This window comes from Mirounga angustirostris, unplaced genomic scaffold (genome assembly GCF_029215605.1).
Source record: "Mirounga angustirostris isolate CCGP_5_RB_7025 unplaced genomic scaffold, mMirAng1.0.hap1 SCAF_12, whole genome shotgun sequence".
NCBI classification, from domain to species: domain Eukaryota; kingdom Metazoa; phylum Chordata; class Mammalia; order Carnivora; family Phocidae; genus Mirounga; species Mirounga angustirostris.
This window is the reverse complement of record NW_026991720.1, coordinates 51,275,788-51,302,758: the sequence shown is the minus strand read 5'-3', so window position 1 is coordinate 51,302,758 and position 26,971 is coordinate 51,275,788. Positions and strand designations below refer to the sequence as shown.

Below are 26,971 nucleotides of genomic sequence, written 5' to 3'. Positions count from 1 at the left end.
TTATTCAGATCTTTTTTTTAATGTCCTTTAATGATGTTTAAAATTTTTCTCTAAAAGCCCTCTGGCATTTCTTTATTTAACTCCAAGGTATGTATACGTTTGGTTGCTTTTGTGGATATTATCTTACTTTCCATTTCTTAGTTATTTTTGGTGGTGTAGCAGAATACTGTTGATTTTTATTTATTTATTATTTTTTTACTGTTGATTTTTATATATTGATGTCTCTGGCAACTCTCCTGAACTGTTTTAGTTCTCATTTCTCTATTAATATTCTTTGAACTTTCTTTATGGTCATATCATTTGAAAACAATAACCCTCTTCATCTACTTTTATGTATCTTTGAACTTTTACTGCTTTGGTCAGCATCTTTAGAACAAGTTAAATCGTGGCTGTGCTAGTTGGCATCCTTGACTTATTTTGGACTGCAGGGAATGTGTTTGCTAGAGAGTTGGAGAAAAGGATATTCAGGGACATCTGGGCACTGTCTCTTTCTGTCTGCCTGGAGGAAGATGTAGTTTAGATGATACCATGTATAGTATAAGTTCTTCCAGAATAGTGAAGTAACCTTTGCATACAAAAGGGGAATGGTGTAGTAAGAATGTACCTGTCTACAGTGCAATTTTTACTTTATCCTGTAAAGGCTTATTTCTTCTCATGAACTGTTAGTAAACATAGGTTTGCTACCGAGATTTTTTTTTTTTAAAGATTTTATTTATTTATTTGACAGAGAGAGAGACAGCAAGAGAGGGAACACAAGCAGGGGGAGTGGGAGAGGGAGAATCAGGCTTCCTGCCGAGCAGAGAGCCCGATGTGGGGCTCGATCCTAAGACCCTGGGACCATGACCTGAGCTGAAGGCAGACGCCCAATGACTGAGCCACCCAGGAGCCCCTGGAACCGAGATTGTTTTAAAAACTCTTCTCTTCTTAAAGTTTAATCTTAAGAGACTTTTTGCTGTATCTGGTTTGTTTCCCTTTCTACTATTCGCCCCGGTCACCAGAATGTTATTTGAACTTCTCTCTATTTTGGTGAGGTTGTTTGATATTTACTTATAGTCTTCAAGTACTGAAGAAGTAAAACTTAACTTTAATAATGGAGGTCAAAGAAATTAAAGTTCATGATTTCTGATTTCCTCAACAGTTATTGAGACTTCTTTTGTGGCCTAAAGTATATGGTTGATTGTTCATGACTGTTCCTTATAAGTTAAAAAAGAAAGTACATTTCGGGTGTTCTTGGTGTACAGTTCCTGATTTATAGCTATTATTTTAACCCTTAATCTTCTGTATCTTTGCTTAGTTTTTGGTCTAATCAGTTTATCAGTTTTGAGATATTTTTGCTATATATTCTAGTTCTTTAAGTTGTTAAAAAAAATTTCAGTGCTGTATTGTTGGGTGTTAATGTATTTATTGATTGTCACGTATTTTAAACTGTATTCTTTTTAACCCTTATGTAACCTTATTTTTCCTTTTATAGTGTTAAAATATTGTTTCCTTTAAAAATTCCTTTTCTACCTATTTTTTTATTATTATTTGCTTTGTTTATTTTTTCTTTTTTCCCCTCTATTTTTAATTTTTATTTTTTTAAGGTTTTATTTATATATTTGACAGAGAGAGCACACAAGCAGGGGGGGAGGGGGGAGCAGCAGAGGGAGAGGGAGAAACAGGCTCCCTGCTGAGCAAGGAGCCCAATGCGGGGCTTGATCCCAGGACCCTGAGATCATGACCTGAGCTGAAGGCAGATGCTTAACCAGTTGAGCCACCCAGGCATCCCTGTCTCAGGATATCTTATTTAAACATTTAAACAATTGCTTGCATTTAAGCACTTTAAACATTTGTTTCATTGGTTATAAAATATTAGGTCCAAAGTCCATTTTTCTTTCAACTTTTGACAGTAATAATCCATTGTCTTTTTATTCCCATAGTTGTTATCAGTCTGATTTTTGTTCTTCTGTGACCTTTTCTCTCCACTGGAAACTTTAGTATTTTCTCTTGACTTTTGTTCCTAAGTTGCACTAAAGTTTAGATTTAATCTGAGTCAATTCAGTCTGAGATTTTATATCTTTCTTTAACTCTAGGGAATATTTGATAATTATTTCTTAAGATATTATCCCTTCTTCCCCCCCACCCCTTTACTTTTTCTCTTATCTTGGGACTTCTGTTAGATGGACATTTAAATTTCTTCTATCCTCTACATATTTTAATTGTTAATCCATTTTTTTTCTATCTTATCCTTTTCTGTGTCTTTTTTGGGGGGATCTGAAGAATCCTTGACTTAACCATCTAGCTCACTAAATGGTTCTCTAGCTGTATCCTTTTTGCCATAGTGAATGCATTGTGTTCTTTATTTCAAAGATTATTTCTTTTATACCTAATAACTTCATTTGGTTATTGTTTATAAGTACTTGGTTTTGCTTTGTGTTTTCAGTATTCTTTCTTTTTGTTGAGAGTATTTGTTATGCTTATTTCAAGTTCTTGATTTTTGCTTCCTTTTTTATAAGGTACCTTAGTTTGTTACATTCCATTCAGAGTTCTGTTAGTCACACATTTCATCCTCCTCTGTACCTCCCCTCAAAGATCTCTTATTCCCTTGGAGAACTATAAGCTGTCTTAGTTCTGCGCTGTTGTGTAGGTATGGGATAGGGTGGGATGAAAGCTTGGAATGTAACTTCAAAGACTTCAGGTGGGTTTAGGGAATAGGATGAGGTTATTTCTCAGAGCTTCTAGGGTTACATTTTGGGCTCAACTACTTCCTGTAGACTTTTCTTCTAGATGATCTTCAGTGGACCTCCCAGTCTCTCTGCCTCAGCCACTACTCTTTTTCAGGGGCTACTACCCTTGGGTGTAAATGCTACCTGGTATTCAGGGGAAAAGGGAAGAAAAGAAAATGCTTAGGAGATAGCCAACTTTTCGTACCGGTTATCAGTTTTTGCCTCATCTAGGTTCCTGTACTGTACTTGTATAAACCATTGCCTCTTGCTTTGTGCTACTGCTTTACAGTGTGAGAGAGAAGGGCATATGAAGAAGGTTCTCTTTTCCCACATGCTGTTTTCTGCTGTGGTACAAGCCTTCTTCAGCTTTGCAGTGACTTGCTCATTGCTAAGCACCAACTATCTTCTGTCTTTCCAAAGGTATCTTAAAGTTTTGTGATAAAAATTTCTGGGATATTTTTAAGCTTTCCTCTGTCGCAGTGACATTTCTGGAGTTTTATTCCTAGAGAGAGCTACTAGGCTGTCTTATCTCTTCTAGTCCTTTCTAAAATGCATTTTAAGTTCATATATATGTTCAATGTCTTCCTTAATTGGAATTATTTGTCTAACTTTTACTATTATAGTCCAAATAAATGGCCTTCTGGGTAGTTTTATATTTTCATATCTAATGTTTCTAAGTTTTATTTATAAGATTGTTAAGGATAGGGATTCAACATACTACTTTAAAAAAAAAATTTATTCATTTGACAGAGAGCACAGTAGGCAGAGCGAGAGGGAGAAGCAGGCTCCCTGCTGAGCAGGGAGTCCAACGTGATGCTTGATCCCAGGACCCTGGGATCATGACCTGAGCCGAAGGCAGATGCTTAACTGACTGAGCCCTCAGGCGCCCCTCAACATACTACTTTTCTGTCTCATAGATTTTAAGATGCTGCTTGAATCCTAATATGAAGTTAATAAACAGAAATATGTTTCTGTAGGATTTGTCAACCTCTTTAGAGGCAGTATATGGACAGGCCAAAGAAGGGACAAACTCTGAAGAAATACTTAAGAAATTTTATGACTGGAAGTGTGATAGAAGAGAGGAGTTCACCAATGTTAGAAGTGAAACAGAGGTTTCTCTACAACGTCTTGTAGCATGGTTCCAGAACACTGTAAAGGTAATAAGAGCTCTTGCCTAGTGGTGGTGTTGGTGTTGTAGTGTTGTTGGCCCAGGGAATATGGGTTTTTAAATAATTTTCCAAGTATAATTTACTTCTTTTCTGAGGAGAAGAAAGGAAGAGGAAGAGAGGGATTGAGGGGAAGAGGGCTGGGATGGAGGAGTGAAGGATTTACATATTTGTATTCTCTAGGAACATATGAAAAATAGCTTCATAAACAATTTCAATGCTTCCTCACTTAGTAGCTTATACAATGTTGATTTCATACATTAAGTACAAGGAAAATAAACCATTGTAGGTATAAGATAGTATCACTGGAATTTATTACAAGTCTAGTGTATTTTCTATAGCTATAGTGCAGAGATAAGGGTCTTACTGTATATACATGTGCTTTAGATGGTAGTAGAGCTTTCTTCTTTGTTTAGTTTCTTTTTTAGCGAGACGTGTGTTTTAACATTAGTTGGCTAACTACTCATGCTGAAAATATGTTAATTGACAGTGTTTAAGTCTTTTAAGTTTTAGATATCTTAAATATCTTAAAGATATCTAACAAATGGAGAATACTAGTCTCGGTTGATACTAGATATTAGAAATGATATTTTGTGTATTATTCTTATTAGTTCTTATTTATTCTTATTTATTATTTTAAAAACACCATGTAATTTTTCAAAAGCTGTAGGGGCATGTAGTGTTGTGTTAATATACTTGGAACCCTAATTAAATTTCAGCCTCATTTTGTTACTGATTCTGTTTTCTCTGTTCTTCTCTCTGTTTTACAACCTTCTCAGCAAGGGCAAGAGACACCCAAGGTGTCATTTATGTGTGTGAATGACTTACATATATGCATTTCTAGCTTTGTTTTGGGGAAAAAAAGTCTTTAATCTCCCAGCTACCTCCAGAACTCTTCATTTTGGTACTTTTTAATGGATATATTAACTAAGTTATTTTTGTTGTCTTTTGTTATTGATCAGAATGTTTTTCTGCTTAGGTTAACTATCATGTATCCTTTTCTTTCATTTCCATAGCTGTTTCCCAAATCCAGATTTCCATAATCACATATCTAATCTCTGAAATCAAAGTGACTGCTTATGACTTTTATGTTTTAATTTGGGCCCATGATTTTATTCTATTTAACACTTTATTATAAAGTCTGTATCCTGGTAGAAAATACCTTTGTTTTCCTAAAGAGATGGAAGTCATCTGGGTTTAATCTTTAATTTTTAATCTCCAGATTCCTAAATACTTAGTAGGTCATCACTAAATACCAGGTATAATCATATACCTGGTATTTTTTATTAAAGAGCTGACATTGTCTGCCTACTACCTATCAGATTTAAACTTTTCACCTAAGCATTTAAGGTTCTTACCAGCTTTTAGTCAGACCGCTTCTTTTACTGTCCTCACAAAGTCTTGGTCTTGTTTCTGTTTTGTTGGTTTTTTTTTCATACTTTTCCTCTTATGTCTCTTAACCACAGATTATGTTAAAAAATCTGTGTTTTATGTGTGTGATATGTGTGTGCTTTTTCTTTTTTGATGTGTAAGTTTTGGGAGGGCAGTACTTTATCTTTCTTGTGTATCCTTACTTCCCCCACATTGCCCAGTGCATAGGCTAATGCTTTGCTGTAGGTATAAGGACACAATACTAATTGAAATAATTAAATGAGATACTTTCATGTTTTAATTTTTTGCAAATGAGGCTTTTGATCTCTCTGTGGAAGAGTCACGAACTTCTGAAGACACAATCAGTAGTCTTGATGAAATTCTAGAGAAGACTGAGTCAAGTGTCTGCAAAGAGCTGGAGATATCTCTGATTGTGAGTTGATATTCTTTATTACTGCTTCCTTTGAAGCAATATGGTTTTTCTTGCTAATTAGAAAGTATGAAGACTGATCTTAGTTTTCCTCTTACAGACCTATTTGAAATAGTAATGTTGTCAAGTTCTAATCCAAACACAATGCAAATTTTTATTCTTCCACAGAGTGATAATTTCATTTTTTTTTAAGTTTTTATTTTAATGCCAGTTAGCTAACATACAGGGTTATATTAGTTTCAGGTGTACAGTACAGTTAATTCAGCACTACTGTACATCATCCTGTGCTCATCTTGACAAGTGCACTCCTTAATTCCCATCACCTATTTAATCCACCCTCCCACCCCCTTCCCTTCTGGTAACCATCACTTTGTTAAATGATGTGTACTTTCTTTTTTTTTCTCTTCCAAATTTTTATTCAAATTCTAGTTAGTTAGCATATAGTGTAATATTGCTTACAGGAGTAGAATTTAGTGATTCATCACTTACATATAACACCCAGTGCTCATCATAACAAGTGCCCTCCTTAATACCCATCTCCTGATATTTTCATTTTAATAGGACATTTCACATTAAAAAAATAAAATCTAATGTTTAATTCTAGGAAAACTCCTCTTAATCTGAGTGTATCAGCTTTCTGTGTCATTTGATTCTTGAGTCCATCATACCCAATGACTGTAAGAAAAGACTTTAGAATTTGTGAAAAATTAAAATAAAATCTGGGAGAGCTCTGGAAGTGTATATACAAGAATGATTAGTAGCTCCCTTTCTGTTCTGTGTATGTTCCCTATCGTCATGCCAAGTTAAAAATTAGTGTAGCTCTTCAAAAGAGCATTTCATAATGTTGTTATTGCTCACTGGGACTCTTTCCCAGTTTTTCAGGCTGTTTACCAAAGTCTCATTGGTTATGTTTTTCCTTTTACTTGTTTCTTTTTACCTTTTGCTGTTTTTTTCAGGTTGGCATTGAAAAATACGTTTCTGTATTTCCTTATTTTTAAAGTCTATTTTTAATAGTATTTAGATGGTTTAGTCAGACTTTATTTTATTGCTGAAGTATGATTAACATACAGTGTTACGTTAATTTCAGGTGTATAACATAGTAATTTGACATTTCTATACATTACTCAGTGTTCACCAGGATAATCTTAGTCACTGTCAGTCACCTTGCAAGACTGTTTATTACAATATTATTGACTATGTTCTCTATGCTGTACTTTTCATCTCCATGACTTATTTATTCTATAAATGGAAGTTTGTACCTCTTTGTCAGACTTGATTTTAGAAGTGGTTGTTAATAGATGATTTCTAAAAGTAAAGTGTTGAAATTCAATGTGTTGTTTAGTTCTTAAATTTAGTGTAGTGGTATCCTTGATTTCCTTTAACACTAATCTAGAAAGCTGTAGGAATAATAATGTGATGGGAGCAGAATTTTCTACATGAACATCTTTGATATCAGTCTCTCTTCTGTCTCGAAAAAGATACATATTTAAGAAATATTTTGAAAAAAATAGAATTTTTAAAGGCATTATTTTAAAGTCTATTCATTGTTATTGGAGGTTTAAATTATTTTGGATACTCTTTTGTGAATAATTCTATGTGTATGATTTATTTTACTTAGGAGCAAGGTGATGCAGACAAGGAGATCATTTTAAATACATATAGTCAAGTACTACAAAAGATCCGTTCAGAGGAAAGGCTTATTACTACAATACAATCCAAGTATGAGGACAGTATTGAGGTTGGATTATGCTTTATTTTTTTGGTCTTCTATATTGATTCTTTGAAATTTTTAATACTTAAATTTTTCTCAAGTAGTTTAATATCCAGTGTATAGGTAACTAATTATTATTGCTAGAAAAACAGTATAGTTAGCTGGTGTGTAATTAAATTCACCCTACAGTGAAAATAGTGGTTTAATTGATAAAAATATGTTGAAGTTTTGGATTGTCTTAAATCCTTGATTTCCTTGAGTTCTTCAAAACCTAACCTTTACTGGAGCACCTGGGTGGCGCAGTCAGTTGAGTGTCTGACTCTTGGTTTCGGCTTGGGTCATGATTTCGGAGTCATAGCATGGAACCCCTCCACATTGGGCTTCGCTCTCAGCGCAGAGTCTGCTTGGGATTCTCTCTCCCTCTCCCTTTGCCCCTCCTGCTCCTGCTCTCTCTTTCTCTAAAATAAATAAATAGATCTTAAAAAAAAATAAAACCTAATCTCTACCATCATTATCTTTATGCCTGTACAGGTTTACAGCAGAAAATTTGCTAAATACAGGAAGATAAGAAATAAAAACATTGATTATAATCCCCTTAGCCTAAGAGATAGATACTTAGGGCTAGTTTCAGAGTATTTTCTTTTTGTATGGTGACTTATATATATGTACATATATCATGTGCATTGCATTGTTTTGTAAACTGTTTTGAAAATGTTTCTTCATTTAATGGTATATTATGAATACTGCCCCATGTAATTAATGATTCTTCTATACTGTCATTTTGAGCAACTAAAGCATCATCACTTGCATAGATGTACAATATTATTTAACATTCATCTGTGTTAGATGTTAAGGTTACTTCTATTTATTTTTAGCCATAAACAATACTGTACGTAATCTTTGTGCATAATTTTGTGTGTTCCTCAGATAGATTCCTAAAAATTGTTAATTACTAAGTCAAAAGGAATCAACATTCTTAAAAATTGGTAACATATTGTCACACTACTTTGGGGAAGGTAATTTTAGTTTATATCCTCACTAGAAATTCAGTTTGCATCGTACCTAGCAAAGATGTCTCACTGTAGCTCTCAGCTTGAAATATTTTTCTTACCTTTGCTACTCTGATTGCTGGGACTCATATTCTCCTGGAAAGAAATGTGGATAACTAAGAAATCAGTTAGTAGATTGTCTTTTTCAAAATTGTGGAATTTCTTATTTTAATCTGAACTTAGTAAATACTAGTTGAATCTTAGTAGAGAAATAAGCAATGGTCAGTAAGTGACTTCAATAAATATTGTTGTCTATGCTTTGAAAATATAATAACTTTTTTTCTTACTTAGTTTAAGAAGCAGATTATCGAATGTTTAAATAAGAACCCCAATGTGGATCACTTGCTGTCCATTAAAAAGACATTGAAAAACTTAAAAGCTCGACTGAGATGGAAATTGGTTGAAAAGAATAATTTGGAAGAAGTAAGGAAACACTTGGTTCTTATGAAATTCCATGTGTACCTCATTTTACTCTGATTCCTGAAAATAATGCGTAAATACATTCTTTAAAATAGAACTATTATTTACATTTTGTTTTATATATTTTATCTTTTTTCCTGTGTATGTAAGATTATTACATTAATAGTGTAAACATTTTACCATGTCATTAAATGTTCTTTGAAAACATTTTACATGGCTGCTTTTGTTTTTAGTAACAAATATTTTAGAACAATTTAAAAATTCTTTTGATTTAGACTGTTATAATACTTAATACAATCTACTACATGCAAGGTATTCCTCTAAAGGTAGAATTTTGTCATAAAGTATTTTTAAGATCATGATGTTCTTTGTTAGCTCTCTTTTTAATGGCTGGACTTACTATTCCTCCTAAATATTCTAAGTTGTTTTCATACGATAATAGAACTGGAAGAATTCAGACACTCTAATCTGGACTAACCTCCTTCTTTCAGTTTGAAACTGAATAAACTGGTAATTCTTTGTGTTCCCTTGAGGACTTATTAATTAACAAAAGGAATCTACATTATGTCTTAATTCAACTTGAGTTGGCTCTTCCTCTTTGGAGCACTTAATTGGACTTGGAGTGAAACTAATTTAATGGTTTAAGATTTTTCCAGTTTTTCATTCTATTCTGGACTCTGGGGAATCGGGTCTTTTTTAGTTTAATTTTTGGAGAAATATAACATAGAAAACATATATACTTTTTAAGGTGGCTTGTTTATTATCATTGGAGTTAAATTTTAAGAAGTCTTTTTGAGGCCTGCATTGTCTGTCCTCTAATAGACACACCATACATTTACTCTTTTTTTTTTTTAACCAAATCTCATGTAGAAAACAGTTCCAGAGAATTTAGTTGTATTTTGGTTCCTATTATTGACATTTACTTTATGATGGCAGGTGGTCATCTTCTTAGAGAAAATCTATAGCAAATCAAGAGACAAGAAAAATCTGTGTTGATTTTATGTCTTTGTTTTTTATTCCTTTTTGTAGGTTTGGGAAAAGTCATTGTTAGAATAAAGTAAGTGTTATGAGGGTCTGTTATCTGCTAGATACAGAAGGACACATAGAAATCAGAGTGATTTGCTATAGAAGTTGCATTCTTACTAGGAAGACTTGTTTTCGGTCTACTTTAATAAGCTTGTAAGGTCACTTTTTTCTTTCTGGTTAAAGTCTGATGACCATGATGGATCTGAAATTGAGAAAATAAAACAAGAAATAGCTCACTTGCGCAATAGTGTCTTTCAGGAAATTTATCGTGAGCAGGAGGAATATGTAAGTATTTAATTCTTTGAAGTTTTGAATTAGTTTTTATTGTAGAAATTGAATTCATATATCCATTTTATGAAGTACACTATAATGACAAGACTGGAGATTATATTAGCATAGTTATGTTTGCATAGTAATGTTTATGTGAATTTAGAAATTAATTTCTGATGATAATTAATAACCATTGTACCAAATGTGGAAATTACAGAAAATTATAAAGAAGAAAAAATACCACCTGTGACTTTTCCATTCAGTTGTAACAGTAGTAGTCCCTGTTAACTTTTCACTTAACTTCCTTTTTAGTCTTTTTTTCTGAGATTATAGCAGAAACATACTTGTACATACTGTTTGATTTCTGTTTCACATGGAGCTAAAGATTTTTTCCTTTAATAAAATCTAAATCAACACTCTTTTAACCTAATGCTACAATGAAAACATTAATGGGGCAGCATAATTTAGTTGAAGAATACAACAAAATGCAACTACCTGAATTTGGGGGGGAAGTTACATCTTTAAAAAAAATTTTTTTTTAAAGATTTTATTTATTTATTCATGAGAGACAGAGAGAGAGAGAGAGAGAGGCAGAGGGAGAAGCAGGCTCCCCGTGGAGCAGGGAGCCCGATGCGGGACTCGATCCCAGGACCCTGGGATCACGACCTGAGCCGAAGGCAGACGCTTAACCGACTGAGCCACCCAGGTGTCCTGGGAAGTTACATCTTTAAGTCTCCACTTTTATGCTAATATTTTGTGACCTTGGGAGAGTCTGTCAGTGTATTTTCTCTTTAAAAGGGAAAGAATATGAGGCGCCTGGGTTGCTCAGTCTGTTGAACGTTAGACTTATGATTTTGGCTCAGGTCATGATCTCAGGGTTGTGAGATCAAGCCCTGCATCAGGCTTTGCACTGGGTATGCAGCCTGCTTGGGATTCTTTCTCCCCCTGCCTTTCCCCTCCTGCTCGGCATGCAGCCTCTCTTTATCTCACAAATAAATAAATAAATAAATGGAAGTGATACATTTTATGTTTCAGGGATGTAATGGGGGAACAAGTAAGGTGGACACTGCTTTGAACAATAAAAATACAATGAAAATAATAGGCAGTCAGAGAGGGAGACAAACAGGAGACTCTTAACTTATAGTAAACAAACTGAAGGTTGATAGAGGTAGAGGGGGGCTCAGGGGATGAAGTAAGTGGGGTGATGGACATTAAGGAGAGCACTTGATGTAATGAGCACTGGGTGTTATATGCAACTGATGAATCACTGAATTCTACCTCTGAAACTAATAATATGCTATATGTTAATTAATTGAATTTAAATAAAATAAAAAAAATAATAGACATTCTAAGTGTTATGTTTTATTTAGCAAATTCATCTGACAGTGTGTGCTTAGTTACTCACCTTATGAACCTTGGATAAAATAGCTATCTCCCAGTGAGTTGACAAGTGTCTAGAAGTTTTACTTAATAATTGTGACAAATGACTTTTCTAAGGATCCTCAGTTTTCACATTTGCTTCAAAGTGGCTTTTGTAGAGCTGCGTATTTGCTGCTGCTTTCAGGGCTTTTATGATTTTCCCCCCTCCTAAATGAAATAGCTATTATTTTAAAATGTCAGTGTATTCTTAATATTCTGAGAAATGACAATTTTATGATGCAAATTGATGTTATCAACATTTTCATTTTAGCTTGGAAGTGAGTGTGTATTTTGATCTTAGGCAAGATATTGTGCCTATATATATATACCAATATAAAATTGATAATTAAGTTTTTGTTCTGGTAGTAAGCTGGTAACTTTGACCCAGGATGACTCTTGGTTTTCATTTGATATCTCTTTATTTATTTGACAGAGACATAGTGAGAGCAGGAACAAGCAGGGGGAGTGGGAGAGGGAGAAGCAGGCTTCCCGCTGAGCAGGGAGCCCGATGTGGGGCTTGATCCCAGGACTCTGGGATCATGACCTGAGCCGAAGGCAGACACTTAATGACTGAGCCACCCAGACGCCCCTCATTTGATATCTCTTGTAGTAGAAGGCAAAATCAGTGATTATATATTTTATTAGATTATACATCTTATTAGATTGTGTATCTTGTTAGATTTATAGTAAGGGAGATAGTGGTATGTTATTTTTTCCTGAAGAGCAACATGTCACAATTGAATATATGTTGATTTATAATAAAAAATATTTTTTAAATTTAGGAGAAGCTGAATAGCCTGGTACAGAAATGGTTCCCTGAGCTGCCTCTGCTTTATCCTGAAATAGGGTTACTTAAGTACATGGTAAGCTTTGTTGCCCCTGAGAATTACTACTCCATAGAGGGTTGAAAAGTGATGATATTAAATTGTGTGTCAGTGTTAAATTTATGCTGTCCTTACTATGAAGATTTCCTGATGAATAGTTTCTGGGTATTGTTAGAACTTTTCCTCAAGACTATCTTTAGTATTCGCGTATTGTATTCTAACGTTTATATTCATTTGCATGTTTTTCTCTTTTCCTCATATCTATTCAGTACATTGCATGACACTTGTTTGAATTACAGGTATTTATTTCTTGAAATGATAAAGCAATTTTAGCTGTTGTTTCAAGAGTTAGAATAAAGGCAGGACACTGCCAGTCATGAGGAATTTAAGCAGAATATCTTTTAGGTTAAAGCAGGCTGGGAATTCTAGAGAATTGGTTAAGTAGAGATGTGGATATGGGCATAGTTTCTAGGCAGGCAGGATTCAAAGCCTGGGAAATCAGTGTATTGGACAGAAGGCCTGTATGGAGCAGGATTAGTAAACTCTGGCTCTCAGGGCAGAATCTGTTAGCTCTGTGTTTTATATTGCCTGCTAAGGATGAGGGACTAGATGAAAGATCTATTCTTTAATATTGTCATTAAATTCATGATAATAGCTTAAAGATAGTACAGAAATGGCTGTATTTATAGAGTTATGAACTCATGAATATGTAAGATTAAAGTCCCCTTAAATTGTTAAAGCAATTACTGTAAAATTTTTCCAGACTAGACTTTAAAATAATGTGGGATTTTCTTCACAGTTCTTTAACTTTAGCTTAGACACTCATGTAGGATGGATGAGTGAGTATGTGGTGCTGTGTAGGACTTGAAAATTTGTTTTTAGAAGTGTGCTGATCTCTTTATTGTGAAAGATTATAAAATGTTTTAATCATAGCTGATGGACTCCTTTAATGATTTTAAGATGTTTGAGTGATGTATGCTCAGGAAACCTCTGTAGGTTGATTATATTTTGTGGTTTACTTAAATAATATTGACAACACATAAAAATAAAAGCCAGAAAATAATTTCACAGCCCCTCTTACTAAAATTACACCACAATAAAATTTACCTTGATCTAAATTGTTGATAGGTTTTATCCAAAAAATGTATTCCTTTTAAAAAGTGGCAGAAATACCTAATAGAATTAAAATATTTGAAAACCATTTTCACTTTCAAGGATTCCACTTCAAACAGAGGCAGAGGTGTTAGAATTACTTCATAGTAGTCATAATTTTTATACTTCTCATTCCATTCTACAGCCTTCTTTTTATCTGTCATCATTTTAATATTTTTAGGAAACACATGAAGTTTTCCAAGTAAACATCAGGGTTTTTGGATACATATCTGGTTAATCCCAATCATATTCGGAGTTTGTTCTACAACTGTAGCAGCCGCTAAATGTATGTTGATTACAATTTGGGTGAGAGGACTTCAAGAGCCAGGAACTGGAAAAATCAGGAAGCTTTCAGTATTTTTATTTTACTGGTTTCTCCAGTAGGGTTGATGATGTCCAAATCATCTCATGGCATGTAACTAGTTATGTTGATGATTTAAAAGTATTGGGATGGTTTGGATTCTTTAACTGTAATAAAAATTTGTGCCTAGAACTCTGGTGGTCTTCTTACTATGAGTTTGGAACGGGATCTTCTTGATGCTGAGCCCATGAAGGAACTTAGCAGCAAGCGTCCTTTAGTTTGTTCTGAGGTTAATGGGCAGATAATTCTTTTAAAGGTAAGTTTAAGTTCTGACCTGTGGAAGACTCAGAAGTATAAAGAGGAGTTGGTGGTATTATTTTCAGGAAAGTAAAAATCCACTGCTTGTTTTCTAAATTGTATGAATTGAGGGGCGCCTGGGTGGCTCAGTTGGTTAAGCATCTGACTCTTGATTTCGGCTCAGGTCAAGATCTCAAGGTCCTGGGCATGGAGCCTGCTTGAGACTCTCTCCCTCTTCCTCTACCCTTCCTCCCCCTCACACCTCTTTCTCCTCCCCCCCTTAAAAAAATTATATGAGTTAACTGGCATGATGCTTATGTTTCCTACTTGGTTGCCAGAACTAATTTTAAATTCAGAGTTTCCCTCATTTTCTTAAATAATACGTATCTTTAATAGGATATACTTGGCTTTTCTTTTTTGGGTGAACTTATTACATTCTATCCAGTAGCCTTTTAAAATTCTTGCTTTACTTACACTGCTCTTTGAAATTTCAACTGTTTTGCCAGTACAATTTTCTGTTCTTTGATTTCTTTTTTGAGCTGGGAAACTGTTAATTATAATAGGATAATTAATTTGGCCCTAGTAGCAATGCATTATAGAATGTATATTAAGGTATAGGTAGACAATCTGAGGGTTTTAGAGGGGAGGGAGGTGGGGGGATGGGTTAGCCCAAGTGATGGGTGTTAAGGAGGGCACATATTGAATGGAGCACTGGGTGTTATATGCAAACAATGAATCCTGGAAAACTACATCAAAAACTAATGATGTAATGTATGATGACTAACATAAAATAAAATAAAAAGGTATAGGTAGAATTGTTCTTTCCTTTCTAAATTATAGCATTCAAGGCAAATAGAAAAGGTACTTATACAATTAAAAAATAAAATTAGATATAATTTAAATTATATAAAAATCACTATGTTTAAGTTGAAATAATGTGTAATTAGAGTAAGATTTTTAATGTTGGAATTACCATTGCATCTCTTTTTGGTACCAGGGCTATTCTGTAGATGTGGACACAGAAGCTAGGGTGATTCAGAGAGCAGCCGCCTATCACAGAGCTTGGAGAGAAGCTAAAGAAGAGTCTGGGTTACTACCATTGATATTCCTATTTTTGTGTAAGGTAAAGTTCTTAGCTAATCTCTTGCAGAAAACATTTTATTTATAATAAGTTTTAGCTCCAAGCTTTAGAGAGGTAGTCCATTCCTTTTAACATAAAGTTATCTTGTATAATTGATGTATACTAAAAATACACTGAAGAATTTTTCACTTTGAGTTTCATTCTGTTTTGCTTTTAGTCTGATCCTATGGCTTATCTGATGGTCCCATACTACCCTAGGGCAAACCTGAGTGCTGTTCAAGCCAGTGTGCCTTTAACTTCAGAAGTAAGTAAAAAACACTATTTCCATGGATATATTAAATGAGAAAATAACCCCTAATATTAGAGGGCATAGTATATGCTTTATATACTATGTAAAATTTTGACTGGTATTATGCTATGTAATTGTCACATCAATCCTGTGATGTGAGTTATCCTGTTATATATAGATGAGAAAAATGAGGCTCACAGAGACTAAGTGACTTGCACAGGGTCCTCAATAAGAGGCAGAGATGGGAATTGAAATTAGGTCTTTTGGTACCAAAGCCCATGCTTATAACCATGAAGCTGTGCTGTATGTAAATTGTGTAGTATAGCACTTGATATTATAAGTGCTTAAGTGACAGCTTTAATTTACATTGTAAATTTGAATTAGTAATAAAAATAGAGGATGCCTTGATTCTTCTTACCTGGTAACAGTATTTAGTCTCTTTTCTAGATGCTATATATGCTCATTTGTAATCTAAGTCTTCTTAGAGACTCAGTGTTTTAAGTTATATGTGTATGATGTTACATAATCAGGGCTTCTGGTCTTGTATTTTTTCTCTATGCTGTATTCTTATTAAAGGTTCATTTGGAAGAAGCTTTACTCACTCCTGGAAAAGTCTTTTAATTAAAGAAAAGGTTCAGATATTAAAATGATTTGCCGACTTCCTGACATCTTTTGTGTGTACTTATCTGTAGGAAGCTTTAAAGGTCATGAAAGGTGTTGCCCAGGGCCTGCATATATTGCACAAGGCTGACATAATTCATGGATCACTTCATCAGAACAATGTATTTGCTTTAAATCGTGAACAAGGAATTGTTGGAGATTTTGACTTCACCAAATCTGTGGTAAAGTATTGTGTTTTTACAAATAGGTTCTGGACCTCATTAATATTATTAGACATTAGTTCAGCCTTTTACATGATATGGTAATTTATTATAAGACCTCTGTCTTGGTTAAGGTATGTAGTGTCATGTAGTGTAAGCCACTAACTGTTACCAGCTAGGTGCTAGGACAAGAGTTTCTAAATTTGTGCATTATATATATATATATATATATTTTTTTTAAAGATTTTATTTATTTGTTAGAGACACAGCGAGAGAGGGAACACAAGCAGGGGGAGTGGGAGTGGGAGAGGGAGAAGCAGGCTTCCCCGCGGAGCAGGGAGCCCGATGTGGGGCTTGATGTGGGGCTCGATGTAGGGGTCAATGTGGGACTCAATGCGGGGCTCAATCCCAGGACCCTGAGATCATGACCTGAGCCGAAGGCAGACGCTTAACGACTGAGCCACCCAGGCGCCCCTGTGCATTATATTTTTTAACTCTAAGTATTAGGAGCAACCTAACATTACAGTCAGTGGCACTGACAGCATTAATGATTAATTATTTTATCATCATCAAGAAATATTTAATTGCTTGTAAATACACAAGGAAAACTAGGTGGCCATCTCCTATCTCCCCTTCTGCTGGTGCCCTCTCCCACCAGTAGATTAAATATGGATATACATATTTCGCTAATTTTTGATTAATGGGATATTTTTAGAAACTTGGGAACCTTGGACTTTTCCATTTAGTTTAAGTGATGGTTCAACTATGTTAGCTGCTAATGTGGTGTCATAATTTTAGCGCCTCAGAACAGGCAATTAGTAAAGATAGTTTTTTTAAAGTTTATTTTTATTGTTTATTTATTTGAGAGAGAGACAGAGAGTGGGGAAGAGAGGGAGAAGCAGGCTCCCTGGTGAGCAAGGAGCCTCATGTGGGATCATGACCTAAGCCAAAGGCAGATGCTTAACTGACTGAGCCACCCAGCACCCCTAAAGATAGGAGATTTTAGACAATGGAAGAGTATACTGTCATTTTTTTTTTCGTAGAATGGGCAAGCAGTTTTCTTTTTTAAAATAACAGCTTTATTGAGATGCAATTCACATAATGTGTACAGTTCAGTACTAGTTTTTAGTATATTCACAAAGTTGTGTATTGATCACCACTATCTAATTCCAGAACAACTTTAATACTCCCCAAAAAGAAACCTCATACAAATTTGCAGTCATTCCCCATTTCCTCCTTTACTCAGCCCCTTGGAAACCACTAATCCACTTTGTGTCCCTGTGATTCACTATTCTGGACCTTTCCTTTAAATGGAATCATACAATATGTGGCCTTTGGCTTATTTCATTTAGTGTAACATTTTCAAGGTTCAGGTGTCTTGTAGCATGTATCTAAACTTCATTCCTTTTTAAAAATGCCCAAATATTTTGTTGTATGGATATACCATATTTTGTTTTTACATTCATCGGTTGGTAGACAGCTGGGTTGTTTCTACTTTTTGATTATTATGAATAATGCTGCTGTGAACATTAGTATACAGGTTTTTGTGTGGACATATGTTTTCATTTCTCTTGGGAGTGGAATTGTTTTGCTCTATGGTAACTCTGTGTTTCACTTTTTGAGGAACCAAACTATTTTCCAAAGTGGCTCCATCTTTTTACGTTTTCATCAGCAATGTATGAGGATTTCAGTTTCTCTACATTCTTGCTAACATTTTATTGTCTGAGCAGTTCCCTTTTGACTAGTGTAAGTCTTAATGCTTTATACTTTGGTCATTTGCAAGTCATAGGGTAATGCCATCGGTGTATATGTAGTCTTAATGGTTTTCATATGGTAGTCAAAAAGAGGAGAAAATGAAAATGTAGAACTATAATGAAATGCTGGATTAAGAAAGATTTATACAAAGTAGACTTATTGAAATATTTTTTATCATATTAATTTATCTGAAAATTAAGGTAATATCCTAAGAAAAATGACTGAATTAGGAGTTTAAAAAAGTTCTCAACTCTTAGAGATCATAGTTAGTTTACCTTTTGAGCATGCCATTTGCACAACTATGTACACACATGACTACTCCAAGAATTATTTTTCCTCTTTTATGCTGACTTGTCAACTGTTATTATCTCCCAAAACATCGTTTTGTTTTTTTTTTTTTAAAGATTTTATTTATTTATTTGAGAGAGAGAGACACAGCGAGAGAGGGAACACAAGCAGGGGGTGTAGGAGAGGGAGAAGCAGGCTTCCCGCTGAGCAGGGAGCCATATGTGGTGATCGACCTGAGCCGAAGGCAGACGCTTAACAATTGAGCCACCCAGGCGCCCCTCCCAAAACATCGTTTTAATCTTCATTTAAAATTACTTACTCTGAAATACTTATTAAACTCACCTTTGCTCCACACTTTTCTTACTGCTCTCAGATTGAAGTATTAATCAGGAAGAAAAATTTGAAAGATAGTCTGTTGTCACGGTCATTGCTTTTCAGACTTTACAGTGCATATGAATCACCTGGGATCTTGTTAATATGCAAATTTCTGGGCTAGAGTCTGCATTTCTAACAAGGTCTCAGGTTATGCCTTAGCTACAGGACTTTTGACTACGCTGTAAGAAGCAAGGATAGAGGTAGTGGGAGGAGAAGAGATAATTAACTCTTAGTGATATGTACTAGGTAATTATTGTGCTAATTATCTTTATCTTTACAGTAACTTTGTAAGATAGATATTATTTCCATTTTACAGTTAATTTAGGCTCGAAGAGGTTAAAGCCCAAGGTCACACAGCAAGTAAGTGGGAGTGTGGGAATTGCCGCCAAGGTCTGTCTGAGTCCAGACATGGACTTATCATGTTCTTATCACTGAACATCTTTTGACACATAAGAAATGGTATACTTAGAAAATAATCAATAAAGAAGGAAAGTATTTTGTAGACTTCCAGTTTTTAAAAAAGCTATTTAGAATTTTCAAAATTAGAAAATAGCACTCCTTCTTGCCTTTATGAACTTTATTTTTAAAAGAGGTTCCAAATGTTTAAATAATTGGTGTTTCTTGGTTTTGAATCTACTTGAGGCTGTAATGTGAAATGTAACCAAAGTCTCACTGTTAATTTTATGAGACTGATTTTAAGAGCAATTTGTAATAGCAGATATTGGGTAAAAATATTTGAAAGCAAGAGAGAACAAAATATTTCAAATGAATGTTTTTTGTGTTGATTAAATGCAGAGGACTTCACAGAAGCTACCTCATCTGTATTGCCTCTAAAATATTTAACTTACTGTTTTTGTAGAGTCAGCGAGCCTCAGTGAACATGGTAATCGGTGACTTGAGTTTGATATCACCTGAACTGAAAATGGGAAAGCCTGCTTCTCCAAGTTCTGACTTGTATGCTTATGGCTGTCTTTTATTATGGGTATGTTATTTTTTTATTGAAATAGATTAGTCATATATAAAAAAATATATAAATATGTGTAAATATATTTATATATATTTAAGTATATAAAGTGATGATTTTATAGTGGTTTTCCTGAACATACTCCTCTGGATAAAAAGCAGTGGTAGCTTTTTAGTAAAAAAAAAATTAGTAGAAAATTGTTTTTTTCTTTCCCTTTTTGAAAAAAGTTTTATCATAAGCTATATACTTCCTATCATCTATTGTATACTTACTACCAATTGGCTTGATACATATTTTACATATCATGCTATTGTTTTATTAAAGTCAAGATTAACAGTAAAGATGATTTTGTCCTATATTAATCTATAAACGGTTCATGCATGTGGAAAAGAAATGTTAAATGAGCCTTGAGTAAGTGTTCCTGCTTTCACTATAAATCAAGTAGCTGCTTTTTTATCCATGGCTTAAATTTCTTCTTCCTACAAATTATGAGGGATTGAGTATTAACAAGGAGGGGATGTCTGTTTTTACTTCTTTTGCTTAACATTGTACTGGAGATTCTACCCCAGGGGTCAGCAAAGTTTTTTATTAAGGGCCAAATGGTAAATATTTTAGGCCTTGGGAGCCATATGGTCTCTGCTGCTGTGGAAAGTAGCCATAAATACATGTAAATGAATGAATGGCTCTGTTCCAATGAAGCTTTATTTATGGACATTGAAATTTGAATTTCATATAATTTTCATGTGCCATGAAATAGTATTCTTTAATTTTCTTTTAAACACTTAAAAATGTGAAAACTATTCTTGGTTTATAGGCTATACACAAAAAGCAGTGGCAAAGATTTGGTGTGCAGGCCATAGTTTGCTGATCCTGGTTTTACCCAGTATGATAAGTCAACAAAAAGAAATAAAAATGCACACAGTTTAAAAATGAAGAAGTAAAGCTGTTTTTATTCAAAGATGACATGATTAATTATGTGCAAACTTTAGGAATATACTTAAGAGCTACTAGAATTAACAAGTTTAGCAAGGTTGCAGGATGCAAAATCAGTATAATAATTAACTTTCTATATACTAGCAACAAACAATAGGAAATTGAAATTAAAAAGTCATTTACATGGGTATCAAAAATTTGGAATTTTTAGGGCTAAATATGACAAAAAATTTGCAAGACCTATACCCTGAAAACTATGATGTATTGTTGAGAGAAATTAAAGAAGACATAAATAAATGGAGAGCTGCATCATGGTCATGGACTGGAAGACTGAATGTTGTATGGATGTGAAGTCTTTTTTTTTTAAAGATTTTATTTTTGAGAGAGAGAGCAAGAGCATGAGCGGGGGAGGGGCAGAAGGAGAGGGAGAAGCAGACTCCCCAGTGAGCAGGGAGTCAGACTGACGTGGGGCTCCATCCCAGGACCCTGGGATCATGACCTGAGCTGAAGGCAATTAACGGACTGAGCCACCCAGGCACCCCTGGATGTGAATTCTTAAATAGGTCTATGGATTCAATACAATTTCAACAAAAGTATTTCTAGGCCCTTTTATTTTTTCAACAGTAATTGACAATCAGGTATAATTTATATGAAAATACATAGGAACTGGGGTAGCTAAAACAGTTTTGAAAATTTAAACTACCTGATTTTAAGACTTAATAAAATTATAATGAATCAAACATTGTGATGTTGGTGTAAAGTTAGACATACAGATCAATGGAACAGAATAAAGGCAGTAGAAATAGATGAAATAGTAGAAATATATGATCAGTTACTTTTGACAAAGATTTCAAGGCAATTCTGTGAGGAAAAGGATCATCTTCAACAAATGGTGCTGTAACAGTTAGATATCTATATATAAAAAAACTGATTTAATCCTTGCACAATTTATAAAAATTAACTCTAAGTGTATATTAGATTTAAAGGTAAAACCGAAGTCTTTTATTTTATTTAAAATCAATTAACAGATAGTATATTATTAGTTTCAGATGTAGAGTTCAGTGATCCATTGGTTGCATATAACACCCAGTGCTCATTATATCAAGTGCACTCCTTAATGCCCATCACCCACTTACCCCATCTCCCCACCTCCCTCCCCTTCAGCAACCCCCAGTTTGTTTCCTATAGTTAAGAGTCTCTTATGATTTGTCTCTCTCTCTGATTTCATCTTATTTTTCCCTCCCTTCCCCTATGTTCATCTGTTTTGCTTCTTAAATTCCACATATGCATGAAATCATATATTTGTCTTTCTCTGATTGACTTACTTTGTTTAGCATAATACCCTCTAGTTCCATCCACGTCGTTGCAAATGGTAAGAATTCATTTTTTTGATAGCTGAGTAATAATATATACCACACCTTTATCCGTTCATCAGTGGATGGACATCTGGGCTCTTTTCCATATTTTGGCTATTGTGGACATTACTGCTATGAACATTGGGGTGCATATGCCCCTTAGAATCACTATTAAAACCTAAGTCTTTAAAACTGGAATAAAACATAGGAGATAATTTTATTGACTTTGAGTTTGGCAAAGATTTCTTGTAATAGGATATTAAAAAACATCAAGTATAAAAGAAAAAAATCAATAATTCGGATTTGATCAAAATTTAAAACTTTGCTCTTCAAAAGACACTGTTACAAAAATGAAGGGCAAGACATACAGACTGGGAGAAAGTATTTGCAAAAGACTTGTATTTCGTTTACAAAGAACTCTTAAAACTCAAAAATAAGACAACTCAGTTTAAAAGTGGGCAGAATTGTTTAAATAGACATTTTATGAAATAAGATATCTGTATGGTAAATAAACATGTATCTTTAGTTATTAGGCAAAAGCGAATTAAAACTGAAATAATATACTACTACACCCCCACAAGGATGCCTAAAATTAAAAAGAGTGACCATACCAAGTGTTGACTAAGATGTGGAGCAGCTGCATCTCTCATATATTGCTGAGAGGAATGTAAGTGGAGCAACCACTCTGGAAAACAAAATTTGGCAGTTTGTTAAAAGGTTAAACATAAACCTGCCATGTGACCCAGCCATTTTTACTCCTAGGTAGTTAGCCAAGAGAAATGAAAGCATATGTCCACACAGAGTTGTATGCAAATATTCAAAGACATTTTATTTGTAATAGCCCAAAACTAGGAACAACTGAAATATCCATCAACTAGATGAATGGATAAACAGTTTGCTGTCTATCCATTGGAATACTACTAGCAATAAAAAGGAAAGAACTATTAATACACCCAATAATATGGAAGAATCTTAAAATAATCCTGCCAAGCTAAAGAAGCCATATAAACTTCTGAAAAATGTACACTTACCTATAGTGATATAAAGGAGATCATTAATGCTCTGGCGTCTGAGGGTAGAGGGGAAGGGGGAGGGGTGGATTACAAAGTGGCATGACAGAATTTTTTGGCATGATCACTGAGTTCCATTAACTTGATTGTGGTGATTTTGTAGGTATATACATATATCAAAACTAATCATATTACTTTAAATATATGTAGTTTGTTGAACATCAATTATATCTCAATAAAGCTGTTACCAAAATCATTGGGAATCTCCCCATTTAATTATTTACAAGTTTTAGCCTTTTGCTGGCTTGTGTAGTTAGAGCTCAGTTTCATAGAACCATCATAGTCATAGAAATAATTAAACTGGCATCATTTTAATCATTGCTTCAGTAATCTGTTTCTTCTTTACATCAAAGGGATGAAAGTAAATGTGTTGTATATTTTTATGTTCCTCAGAGCTGTCATAAAATATCATTTATGTCTGGTAATAGTCTTTATTTCATCTATTTTCTTTCTTCATCAAATGGTAGTAAAGAGCTCTGTATGAGTCCGTATACTATTGTACTGAATTTCTGCTCTTCTTTAATGTTAAGGTCTTTTAAAAATTAATTTAATTTAATTTAATTTTTTAAAGTAATCTCTGTGCCCAATGTGGGGCTTGAACTCATAACCCTGAAATCAAGAGTTGCATGCTCTACCAACTGAGCCAGCCAGGCACCCCTAAAACTTTATTTTTTAACTAACATGTAATACAGTTGACTATTTTTGGCATACAGTCCTTTGAAGATTTTCTCTTATTTCCCTCTAAAAGCTTTATAGTTACATGCTTTACATTTAGATCTAGGATTAATTTTAATGTAGTTTTTGTTTAAGGAGTGAGGTTTATGTCAATGTCTGTGTTCTTTGCATATGGATGTCCAGTTGTTCCAACACCATTTGTTAAAAAGACTTCTTTTTTTTAAACAAAAATACAAGAGAACAAATCTACACCTTTATTTATTTACTTTTCATTAAATTTAAATCCCTGAGGGGTACAGCATCACACGGATTCTGTGGCCACTGGCTTTAGCAGGAAGGTTGCTTCAGAATTTGGCACGAACCGTGCCACTGTTTCCATGAGCACAAGTTACTTTTCCCCAGATTACTCTGGTTTTGTTTGGTTTGCCACCAGGAGTCACTATATTGTTCTTTGCTTTGTACACATAAGCACATCTCTTGCCTAGATAGAATTCCGTTTCATCTCGAGCATTAACACCTTCGATTTTAAGAAGAGCTGTGTGCTCCCTCTGGTTCCGGAGACCCCGCTTATAGCCAGCAAAAATGGCCTTGGACCACAGCCTTCCAGACATTATTTGATGTTATAGGAGTCCTGTTCCCAGCAGGCCTCCACAGACTCCAAGATGGCCAAAAAGACTTATTTTCTACTGACTTTCCTTGGCATCTTTGTAAAGCATTAGTTGGTCATGTTTGTGTAAGTCTGTTTCTGGACTCTCTATTCTGTTCCATTGATCTATATATTTATCTGTTTACTAATACCACACTGTCTTGATTATTGTATCTTTATGGTAAGTCTTAAGAATTGGGTAGTAGGTACAGGGTCAGTGGTCTGGGCCTGGGCCATTATGCAGGTGCGGTTGCTTGTGGCAGCCCGGCCCAGCCATGGTGCAGGCCTGGTACATGGATGAGTCCACCAGCCACCAGAGGAGGCCCCACCACACCATGCCCGGCCATCTTGTCAGCCTGGAGCAGCTGTGCTGGCTCAGAGTTCTTTACTGGAAGCTGGCTGCTGACAAATATGAGAAGGATCAAGAATTAGAGAAGATCTGAAGAGAGAGAAACTACTCCTGGATGGATATAATAACCATATGTGAAGATAAACTACCAAATTATGAAGAAAAGATTAAGATGTTCTATGAGGAGCATTTGCACCTGGATGATGAATAGATCTGCTATATCTTGGATGGCAGTGGGTATTTTGATGTGAGAGATAAAGAGGACCAGTGGATCCTCATTTTCATGGAAGAAGGAAAGATGATAACTCTTTCTGCAGGGATTTATCGCCACTTCACACTGGAAGAAAGGAGCTACATGAAGGCCATGGGGCTATTTGTGGGAGAACTGGTGTGCATGGTGTACAACTGGCTGGCTGACCATTTCGAGGGCAGTACATGGAAATTTTGGGTCAGACAAGGTAGAGGTGCTTCTGGGACCTAGCTCACCCTTTGCCCTTGTGAATGTCCTGAACATGATCACAACAGAGAACCAGTCCTTTTCCCTTGCTTTTATATTGTAGACTTGGGGCTAGGTGAGCTTTCCTTTGCAAGATTATTTGATTAGAGTATGTTTTAATGAAAGGAACTTTATTGTAAAAGTGATTTTTACGTGGGAGAAACTGAGAATGTGGACAAATCTCATTCATCTTACCTAATTCAAGATCAGTGGTCAGCAACCCTGCGTCAGCACATGCGTTCACCTTTAACCTGAATGAGAGTCATCTCCCCAAATGTAAGTGCCACGCTGCTCCATCTGGACCTGGTTTTTTGTAAGCAGATGTTGGTTGATGCCATGCCTACTTTGTAAGAAGGTGTCATAGTTGATGATGGTACTTGCCAGGTAGAAGACACTTCTCTTCCAGAACTGAGCGGGGAGTGCTGTTGGGGGCAAGCTCTCATATTAGTGGGAGGATACATGGAGTCGCTTATGCCACTTTCTTGTTCAAAATAAAGTAGCTGCCTTAATTTTATACTCTTGGCTTGGAGTCCTTATATTTAGGTGTATGTATTATTCATTAAATCACCCCATTTAGAAAAAAAAAGAATTGGGTAGTATAATTAGTGTGAATTTCTTCGTCAAATTGTTTTAGCTATTTGGATATCTTTACCTTTCTATATACATTTTCAGAAACAGCTTACCTATATGTACCAAAAACCCTGCTGTGATTTTAATTGGAATTGTATTAAATCTGTAGGTCAATATGGGGAGAATTGACATCTTTACCAGGTTGATCCATGAACTCCATTTATTTAGGTTTTCTTTGATTTTTTTAAATTTTATTTTTTAAAGATTTTATTTGAGAGAGAGAATGAGAGAGAGAGAGAGCACACGGGAGGGGGGAGGGTCAGAGGGAGAAGCAGACTCCCTGCTGAGCAGGGAGTCCGATGTGGGACTCGATCCTGGGACTCTAGGATCATGACCTGAGCTGAAGACAGTTCTTTAACCAACTGAGCCACCCAGGTGCCCTGATTTTTTTTTTTTTAAATCGGCTTTTGGTATTTTGAGCTTGGAGATCCTATATGTTTGTTATTAGATTTATACCTAAGTATTTCATTTTTTGGAGCTATTGTGGTATTTTAAAAAAGTTTTATTTTATTTTTTTTAGTTCAAGTTCTTTTTATTTCAAAATAATTATTTTATTGATAGGAAAGTTAGTTTAGTACTAAAGATTATGTATACTTTCATCTTCCTTCTCAAAGAATTAGGCAAGTTATAGCAAAAACATACAGTGCAAAATTTATAAAATGACAGGAAGTCAAGACCTACGGGCTGTGTTTGAAAAGGCATTATTCAGAGTTAAATGGGAACCATTCTTATTAAAGGATCATATTTCCACGGCCATGAATGGATGACTATCACTTTATGGCTTTTAAAAGTTTTAGAATTAGCAAAAATAAAAATAACAGCTTATTTGATATTAAAACTGTAAAATAGACTAGATATTTTGGTCACATCATAAGATATTTTGGTTTTGAGTTATTTTTTGTTATGATACCCAGATTAAATGATGGAAATATTCTGAAGATTGCTTTCAACTACAGAAAACTAGTGTTTGAGTGTTCACGACCCTTCTACCTCCAGTAAACCATAACTTTTCACTGGTACATTTGAAAGCTTGTTTTGTCTTAAAGTCATTTGTATTAAGATTCTTCAATTTTTGGGATGCCTGGGTGGCTCAGATGGTTAAG

General features: G+C 34.7%; 1 protein-coding gene and 2 pseudogenes across 2 annotated transcripts in view; 2 read left to right on the top strand and 1 right to left on the bottom strand.

The window, feature by feature from the left end:
* Positions 1 to 26,971, top strand: part of STK31 (serine/threonine kinase 31) — an 86,203-nt gene that overhangs the window by 38,712 nt on the left and 20,520 nt on the right. For both annotated transcript variants that reach the window (XM_064575607.1, XM_064575606.1), the window contains exons 12-22: positions 3,683 to 3,862; positions 5,559 to 5,675; positions 7,291 to 7,410; positions 8,724 to 8,855; positions 10,062 to 10,163; positions 12,350 to 12,430; positions 14,035 to 14,160; positions 15,139 to 15,264; positions 15,440 to 15,526; positions 16,204 to 16,353; positions 19,610 to 19,732. In XM_064575607.1, the coding sequence (XP_064431677.1) occupies positions 3,683 to 3,862; positions 5,559 to 5,675; positions 7,291 to 7,410; positions 8,724 to 8,855; positions 10,062 to 10,163; positions 12,350 to 12,430; positions 14,035 to 14,160; positions 15,139 to 15,264; positions 15,440 to 15,526; positions 16,204 to 16,353; positions 19,610 to 19,732 (1,344 nt within the window). The remainder of the gene's footprint in view (positions 1 to 3,682; positions 3,863 to 5,558; positions 5,676 to 7,290; positions 7,411 to 8,723; positions 8,856 to 10,061; positions 10,164 to 12,349; positions 12,431 to 14,034; positions 14,161 to 15,138; positions 15,265 to 15,439; positions 15,527 to 16,203; positions 16,354 to 19,609; positions 19,733 to 26,971) is intronic.
* Positions 23,980 to 24,383, bottom strand: LOC123835967 (large ribosomal subunit protein eL33-like; annotated as a pseudogene).
* On the top strand, positions 24,669 to 25,204 carry LOC123836049 (acireductone dioxygenase-like; annotated as a pseudogene).